Raw genomic sequence first — 8,494 nt, forward strand, 5'->3', positions numbered from 1 at the left:
GAAGCCTTTGGGTTCTGGGAGCTGAGGAGGGCACGGAGCCTTGGCAGGGAGCACGCGGAGCCGCGCACGGCTCTGCTCCTTCACCGTGCGCCCCGCGTCACGGCTGCTGCTGGTACTGGCTCTCCGTTGCCGTGAAGAAGTCCTCCAGGATGCTCTGCGTGTACTCGAAGGTGGGACGATCCTCTGGGTTCGTCTTCCAGCATCTCATCATGACGTCGTACAGCTCTGCTGGGCAGCTCTCCGTGCGCGGCATGCGGTAGCCGCGATCCAGGGCCCGGATCACCTCCGCGCTGGACATCCCTAGGGATACAGGGCAGGAGCCTGGGTGAAAACTTCGTGGTGTAAAAGGCAAAAACCTCCCAGTGACACTGTGCAAAGGRTGGGGGAAAAGGACGGGTCTGAGGACAAAGGGGTGAGGGAATGAGTGCTCGTTTCACTCCTGCTCTGGGAAAAATACAAACAAGGGAGATGTTGAGGCACAAAACTGACTGTTGTTGCTACAAGAGGTGCAGAGGGTCCCCTAAACCTGAACTCGCCGGGGTTCATTCCTGCGCTGCCCATGGGAGGGCTCTGCTTTGAGGGAGCTGGAAAGCACGGGGCTGGGTTGCACCTCACGCGTTTGCAGGTCAGTGGGAAGAGCTAGTGTCGACTGAGGAATCCCCCCATCCAAGGGAGGATGTGGGATCCCAGCTGGGAACTTCCCAGTCATCCATCCCGGGGCAGCGCTTGTCCCAACAGAAGATGCGGCTGAAGGCAAAGCGCGTCCTGACCAGAGGCCGTCCGGGCGCCGGGCTCCGCTCCGGGCCTCGCTCCAGCAATCGTCATCCCGGGATCTTGTCTATGCCACTGCCCTGGAGYGCTGCTCCCAGCGCAAGGTTTGAATTTCTCACCCCTCGCTCTGTTTCCTGCCCTCTAACTTCATGGAGAGGCAGATCCCATGGACGGGACCCTGAACACTGCCTGCAAGGTGGAGCACGTCTTTTGGAAGCAGGTTTTAAGAGGTATTTCRCCTTCTTACCTGGGTATGGGATGCGCCCATAGGTAATGATCTCTGTCAGGAGGATCCCAAAGGACCAGACGTCTGACTTTATAGTGAAAGATCCATAGTTGATGGCTTCTGGGGCAGTCCATTTGATGGGAAACTTGGCGCCTGGACAAAGAGAGATGAAAAGAAACACGAGTTGTAACCCAAATACCGAGAAAGAGGCAGTGAAATGTGGGGAAGAAGCAATAAATAAACCAGACACACGTATAGAGATGCAAATAAGAGTAGCTGCAGTTATATATCTGCTTATGCCGTATATTCCTCCCTGGGCTCTCGCCAGTTACCCATCGGTGAGCGGGTCTAAAGGATCCGCAGCGAGCTCAGAACGCGGCCAGAGCCCAGGGCAGCCCCCGGTCCCTTCCCGGGCCGTGTTCTTGTCCCCCGGTACCTTCCCGGGCCGTGTACTCGTCATCCTCGATGACCCGGGCCAGGCCAAAGTCCGCAATCTTGCACACCAGTAAGGCCGAGACTAAAATGTTGGCCGCTCGCAAGTCTCTGTGGATGTAGTTCCTCTTCTCAATAAAAGCCATCCCTTCCGCAATCTGTGAAAAGGGGAATAAGAAAAATGCAAAGGCGCTCTCAGAAATACCACAAAAACCCTCGAAGTAACTGCTTCTGGGTTAGCTTCCTCAGCAGAGCGTGGACGGAGGCTGAACCGTGGCCGGGCACACGGCAGGCCCAGCAGGAAACCCATTTCTCTCCCGCGTGGGACCTTCTCTCCATGCAGGGAGCCCCTTGTGGAAAAGATCGGGATTTTGGAGGACCAGATGAGACACAACCCATTTCAGCCCCAAAGATGCTCCCGGCTCCATCTCTGCTCTCATCGACTGCAACATCGGGTGCAGGTATTGACCCCTGACCAGCGTGGAGGGGAGCAAAGGTGCGCACGGCCACAACGCAGACCCAGGCCACATTTCCACAAGTCCGCATGCTGCCAGCCTCTGGCGTCTRGTTTCCTCTTGGCTCAGGGACCTTCTTGAGCTCATGCTGTGCCGAGGCAGAGGAAACGGCGCCGGCCCCGCTGGGAAGGGCGAGCGGAGCCGCCGGTGCTAAAGGAACCCAGTTACGGAGTGGACACGGACGCTTTGCGAGAGGCAGCTCGATGGAGAAACCTCCGTGCACAATTGCCCCCCTGGCCCCGGCACGGCCAGCTCCGGGAGCGGTGCTGCAGCCGTCGCTTTGCTGCCCCGTTCTGTGCGGTGGTGCCCGGGCGAGCGGGCGCCCGGCTTTGCCGGCGCCRCAGAGGCAGCGGTTGCACAAGCGGTTGCACAAAGCAGCGCCCTCAGCTCTCCTCAGCATTACTAGCCCCACGGAAATATTTCTGCCGAGCACAGCTTCCTCTCCAGAGGTTCTTCCTCCTGGCCAGGAAGGTGCTTTTAGATGCGGTTGCTGCCGTAAAGCTGCGTGTGCGATGCAGTGGGGTAAAACAGCGGGCTTTCTCAAGCCCGCGCAGGGGGTTGCTGCAGGGAGCTCTGCAGTGGCAGCAATGCATAAAACCYGTATCATTTCCGTTGCTCCCGGCTCGCGCCGCTGCTCCCGGCCGGCCCCGCTCCATTCCCAAAGGGAGAGGTTGTGGCCGCGCCGCCCTCCCCGCTGCAGCAGCGCCCGGCTCCTCCGGCCCCGGGGATGATCCGGGCCTGGCACCRGCTCCTCCTCACCTGAGCGGAGAAGTCGATGAGCTTGGGCAGCGGCTGCCTGTGCCCCTCGCTGCTCTTGAGGAAGTCCAGCAGGCTCCCTGCGCGGAAGGGCCGGGGTGAGGCATGGACAGCGGGAATCCAACAAAGCATCCCGCGGGATCGCCCAGGCCCTCTGCACCCCGTGGCATGCTGCGGTGCCGTCCCCGCGCTGCGCCGCGCGGCTCACCTCTCTCCATGAGCTCAGTGATGATGAAGATGGGCTCCCCGCTGGTCACCACGGCGTGCAGCCTCACCAGCTTGTCGTGCTGCAGCGTCTTCATGAGCTCGGCCTCGGCCAGGAAGGCGGCCGCCGACATGCTGCCCGGCTTCATGGTCTTCACGGCCACCTTGGTGTGCTTGTTGTAGGTGGCTGCGGGAGGAGAGGGGGCGGCCGTCCCTGTGTGATGACAGCTCTGGGGACCCCAGCGCTTGGGAACGGGGCCCCAGGGGAGCCCGGCCAAAGGGGAAGGGTGACCCATGTCCCCCGGGGTCCTTGCTCCCACCGTGCCCGTTCCCCTGGTGCCCCCCGCGCTCTCACCCATCCACACTTCTCCAAACTGCCCCGCTCCCAGCTTCCTCTCCAGCTTCAGCGACTCCCGGGGGATCTCCCAGGCGTCCTTCTCCCAGGGCTGCCGTGGCTTGGGGACGCTGCAGGGCTGCACGAGCCGCTGGCACAGCCCGTCACGCTGCCCTGCCGGCGGGCGCGGGGCGTGAGCGCGCGGCCGGGCGCCGCGGCGCGCGTGCGGGCGCCCGCTCACCGCCGTAGTGCTGCACCAGCTCCCGCAGCGAGGCGAAGCCGCTCCGTGGAGAGATGTAGAAGCCGCCGCCGCCGTCCAGCGCGCGGATCTTGTAGTGCTTCACGGGGCCGCCCGGCGCCGGCTCCGCGTCCCGCACCGACAGCGAGTAGCAGCCTGYGGGGAAGGYGCCGGGAGCTGGAGCGCGGGGCCGGCGCCGCCGCGGCCGCCTCCCCTGCAGCTACCTCTGCTCGTCTCGCTGTCCCGGATCAGGAAGGATCCTGCCCCGTTTCCCGGGCCCAGGAGCTGCCGCTCCGCATCCTTCCGGCTGATGCCCTTGAAAAACCACCTGCAATGGGAGCGAAGGGGCCGGCGAGCGGGAATGGGGATTGCAGCTCGGCCACRGGGCAGGAGCAGGGAGAAGGGGCTGCCCGCCCGACTCACTCCTCGGTCTCCAGCGAGCCGGCTCGCGCCACGTAGTTGCTGGGAATGAAGCCTTCATGCCCCGTGGCCAGTGACCGGGCTCTCCACCACTCGCCTGACCTGAGGGCACAGGCGGCACCCATGAACGCTGCATCCCGGTTCCAGGGCTACCGCAGAGCTGCCACTTCCCAGGGCTCCGCAGCGAAGGAGAAGGATGGGAAAAAGCGACTGGAGAGCACACGAGCTCGCGAGACACCCCAGCATAGGGATCAGGGCTGGAGCCGGAGCAGCCACTCACTCCTCCAGCACCCGGAGCTGCTCGCCCTTGCGGAAGCCGAGGTCCTGTGCGTGCGTCGCCTCGTAGTCGTAGAGCGCCAGCACGACGTCCTCATGGGCAGCCCCGGGCACCGCGGCCACACCAGGGCTCTGCCCATGCCGCTGTCCCCCGAGCTCCGCAGCGCCAGCACCGTCCGTGCCATCCATGGGGACACTGCTGCTCTGCGGGGCCAGGCAGGAGGCAGACAGGGATTTGCCCAGAGCAAYGTGAAGGGGTCGCCCACTGCCCCCCACTGCCCAGCACCAGTGTCCCCTCTCCCACGCTCAGGCACCTCCGTTCTTCCCGCTCAGCATCCTGCCCTTTCCTGTAATCCCTTGGGCTGCATCGCCCACTTGGCACAGCCTCTGTGCTCCCTCCTGGTGCCACCGGCTCCGGCACTTACCCCCTTGCTGGCAGAAGTGGGGTCCTTCACGTAGTGGCCCTGCTGGACACCAGGACCTGCATCTGCCTCTATTTCCTTCTCCTGGAGTGCCGCTTTCTTGGACTTTGCACAACCCATCCTGCAAACAAGCCGGGAGGGAACAGAGACCCTTCCCTGTTCCCCCTCACTGGCACAGAGCTGCTGGGACAGTGATGCTCCCATGGGAGCTGCCCAGCAGCAACGCGGGGCCCCCCTGGCTGCGCCACGGGGAAGGGGCGTCCGGTGGGGCTGGCTCCCGGCTGCCGAGCCCGGCAGAGCCGCAGTGCACAAAGAAAGGGGATCTTGTTCCGAGAAAAGAGAAGTGTCGGGGCTGAGCGTGGGACGAGCGGCCGCGGCCACGCTGCTATTTTTGCTCGCTGTGGACGGCAGCCGCAGTCGGGCCAACGGCCCCCAGCGCTTCCCAGAGCAGCRGCGCAGCCGGAGTCACATCCCCTCTGTCCGGCTGCGGAGCGGGCAGCGAGAACGACACCGGGCTGCGGTGCTCCGGCTCCTGGCCCCGTCCCTGGCCATGCCGTGCTGTGCCAGAGCTGCAGGACCCCACGCTGCCATCCCCGATAGTGACAGGTCTGCCCCCAAGGGCAAACGGGGGCCTGGCCCTGCTCCCATGAGCCGGAGGTGCTGCAGAAACCAGAGCGCGAGGGGAAGCCCCTTGGAAAAGGGGGTCCCTCCCCTGCCCGGAGAAGACCTCGGAGGAAGGAGCCGGGTGTGAGCGGGAAAGAGGAAGCTGGGAGCTCCGGTGAGGGACCCCAGGGCGCTGGGGCAGACCCGGCACGGCCTCGCCGTTGTCACCGGCTACCAGCGAGCTCCGTGCCGCTGTGTGGAGCGGAGCCCCGGCACGGTCGGGAACAACTCGCGCCGCGGCGGCCCACGGCAGCGCAGGGGCTTTGGGTCTGTGCCGACACCGCGTCCCCGAGCGCCTGCCAGCACCGACACTGCTGCTACCAGAGACAGCATCGCCCCCGGGCTGTCCCCGCAGGCACGGGGCACCGGGCAGCACCCCCAGGACACCGGGCAGCACCCCCGGGGCATCGGGCAGCACTCCGGAGCCGCCCGCCCCGCCGCGGCCCCGCCGTGCGCGGGCTCGGGGGCATCGCCCCGCTCTCACCTCCGCCCCGTCCCGGGCTCTCCTCGTCGCCGCCGCCGCCGKCCCGATCCCGGGGCAGCCGCTGCTCCCGCCGCGCCGGGACCAACACCCGGGCCCCGCCCCCAACAGCGAGACCCCGCCCCCAACAGCGAGGCCACGCCTTTATCAGCGAGGCCACGCCTCCATCAGCGAGGCCCCGCCCCCAGATGAAGCTCCGCTCCCGGTGCTGGCGGCGGCCCCGGCGGCCGGGGGCACCTTTGGGTGACAGCGGGGACGGGCGCGTCTCTGTCCCGGCCCCAGCCGTGCCCCGGGCACCGGCACCTCCGCAGGGCCCTGCGGCAGCTCGAGACCCTCTGCCTCCCTCCCCGCTCGCTGGCCGGAGCGGGGCCGGGGGAAGCCGAGGCGGAGCCGCCGAGCACCACTTTCCTTTCACAAAACAGCCCTGCGTCCGTGCGGGAGCGCAGGGAAGCGCTGCGAGGGAGCGGGGGTCCAGGGCAGCCGCAGCCGTGCACGGCCACCCCAGGGACACATGTGCTCGTGCATGTGCACATGTGTGTGCACACACRTGTGTGCAGATGCCCCTTGGTCAGGGACAAGGAACCCAAACCCCTCAGCTAGGACGGGGCACCCGGCCCCAGCTCCCTTCCCGATAGAGCAGCACATACACCAGGCTCCCAGCACGACCCTGCCGGCCCTTCCCGCGCTGGAATGTGTCCCACTCTGGGTGCCGGTCCTGCAGGGGCCGGGTCCTGRGCTCCACACGGGGCTGCCTCCCAGCCAGAGCCCTCCCTTGTGCCAACGCGTGGGAGCAGACGCAGCCCCACGCGCCGCAGCCGCTCCGCACTGCGCCCTGCCTGAGACCCCAGGAAAGACCCACTCTGCTMCCCGCCCTGCCGTTTAATTGCAATCTGCACTAATGACAGCACACACGGCCRCCAGCCGGGCCCCATCGCAGCGAGCCACCGGTGTGGCAGCCCTCACAGGTAGTTGTCCTCCTCTTCCCCGCCGTCCTCGTCCTCGTTGCACGCCAGGGCCTCGATGTCRTGGGTGATGTCCGTGATCATGCGGTTGAAGGACTCGGCCTCGGAGCGCAGGGAGCAGCTGTCGTAGCTGCGCACGGCCGAGGCCGACGTGCTGCTCATGCTGCGCTTGATGCGGCCGAAGCTGTCGGTGAGGATGCCGCCCTCGCGGATGCCGATGCTCTCCAGGAAGGTCTCGAAGTAGCCGATGTCGTGGTCGGGGATGAAGGGCCGCATTCCTGCGGGAGCCGCGGTGAGGCCGGCGCGCGCGGAGGGGAACGCGGTGCCACCGACGGGCGCTCACCCAGGAGCAGGAACTTCCTGCGCTCGCCGTAGAGGCGCAGCAGGTCGCCGCAGTACTCGCGCACCGGCAGCCCCAGGCGGTACTCGCGCAGCAGCAGCGCGAACTGCTGGATCTCGGCGGGCGAGAGCTTGTTGCGCAGCTGCGGGGACGGGCACGGGGCGGGCGTGGGGCCGGGCACGCGGGAGCCACGTGTGTGGGGCTCGGGACGCCGCCACGCCGTGCCCGTGTCCGTCCCCGTGCCGTGTCCGCACCGTCACCATGTAGTCCTGCAGCTGCTCCAGGCCGGCGCTGCTCTGGTCGCTGCCGCTGCAGGCCGTGGCCAGGCTGTGGTGGGACTGGTGGAAGGAGGGCGAGGAGGCGCCGCTGTAGTAGGCCTCGAAGGTCTCGTGGGAGCCGTTGCTGCGGCGGGATGGCGGCGTCAGGGCGCCCGGCCGCTCACCCACACAGCCTAGCCAGGCTGCCCTGAGTGGGCAGCTCTACGGGCAGCGCAGGGGCAACTCTGCAGCTGGGCGAGCACCCAGCCTAGCATGGACACCCACTGCAGCATGGACACCCAACACAGACATGGACACCCAACACAGACATGGACACCCAGCCTGCTACGGACACCCACCAGTCACAGACACCCAATGTGGTCATGGACACCTGCCAGGCCAGAGACACTTGGTGTGGTCATGGGCACCAACCTGGGCGTGGACACCCAACCCAGGCCATGGATCCCCATCCATGGCATGGATACTTGTCCAGGACATGGACACCCACCAGAGCAGGGCCAACCCAACCCAGCGCAGGGCCACCCCAGGGGGCAGGGCCACCCCACAGCACGAGTCCACCTCCAGACCGGGCTTGGGGACGCAGCCTTACAAGGAGCTGCAGCAGCTGAAGTCGGCGTCGTAGCCGTACGTGCCGTCGGTGCGGCAGCTCTCGCCTGCGGAGGGAGCGCTGAGCGCCCGGCACGGCGCCCCGCGGCCGTGCCCCGGCCCCGGCGGTGCCGCCCTTGCCGCCCCGCGGCCCCGCGCTCACTGCGGCTGCGCAGCCAGGGCCGCTCGGGCGGGCAGCTGTAGTGGTAGCCGGCGCGGTCCACGCACTCGATGCTCTGGTCGCCGTAGATGATCTGGAAGACCTGGCAGATGAGGGCGCAGGACTCCTCGGCGACATCCTGCAGCGGGACAGAGCCGGGCGTCGGGGACAGGCCGGCRTCCCCGGCACCGCCAGCGGCGCCGCCGCCTCACCCTGTTGGCCACGGCGAGGATGACAAGGTTGGAGTAGGCGCCGGCGCAGGGCTCCTGCGGGTCGAGCGGGTTGGCACCCGCGTGCCGCCGCTCCCAGCTGCCGTAGGCCTTGCCGCGCTCCCAGCTGCCGCCGCGCGGCTGCCGCCGCTCCCAGCTGCCGAAGGGGCGGCCGCCCTGGCGCCGCTCCCAGCTGCCGCCGGCCGCGGGGCGCTCCAGGCT

The 8,494-nt window shown here is 67.1% G+C and overlaps 2 protein-coding genes across 2 annotated transcripts in view; both read right to left on the minus strand.

Annotated features, from left to right (window-relative positions):
* Nucleotides 1-73: 73 nt before the first annotated feature.
* HCK (HCK proto-oncogene, Src family tyrosine kinase) lies at nt 74-4,714 on the minus strand. The gene is made up of 11 exons (XM_026042052.1): nt 4,598-4,714; nt 4,177-4,316; nt 3,900-3,998; nt 3,701-3,804; nt 3,480-3,632; nt 3,260-3,412; nt 2,909-3,091; nt 2,704-2,780; nt 1,434-1,587; nt 1,019-1,150; nt 74-300 (listed from the first exon to the last, which is right to left on the minus strand). Exons 1-11 carry the CDS (start codon nt 4,712-4,714, stop codon nt 98-100), a joined length of 1,515 nt encoding a protein of 504 aa, XP_025897837.1. The 3' UTR covers nt 74-97.
* Nucleotides 4,715-6,697: 1,983 nt separating this feature from the next.
* Nucleotides 6,698-8,494, minus strand: part of CCM2L (CCM2 like scaffold protein) — a 3,760-nt gene continuing 1,963 nt past the window's right edge. The window contains exons 6-11 of the mRNA XM_026041976.1: nt 8,276-8,492; nt 8,067-8,202; nt 7,908-7,971; nt 7,295-7,442; nt 7,044-7,182; nt 6,698-6,978 (exon numbers count right to left, since the gene is read on the minus strand). Of these exons, the coding sequence (XP_025897761.1) occupies nt 6,698-6,978; nt 7,044-7,182; nt 7,295-7,442; nt 7,908-7,971; nt 8,067-8,202; nt 8,276-8,492 (985 nt within the window). The remainder of the gene's footprint in view (nt 6,979-7,043; nt 7,183-7,294; nt 7,443-7,907; nt 7,972-8,066; nt 8,203-8,275; nt 8,493-8,494) is intronic.

The sequence above is a fragment of the Nothoprocta perdicaria genome, unplaced genomic scaffold (assembly GCF_003342845.1).
Source record: "Nothoprocta perdicaria isolate Ctin4 unplaced genomic scaffold, notPer1 scaffold_3, whole genome shotgun sequence".
Lineage (NCBI taxonomy): Eukaryota > Metazoa > Chordata > Aves > Tinamiformes > Tinamidae > Nothoprocta > Nothoprocta perdicaria.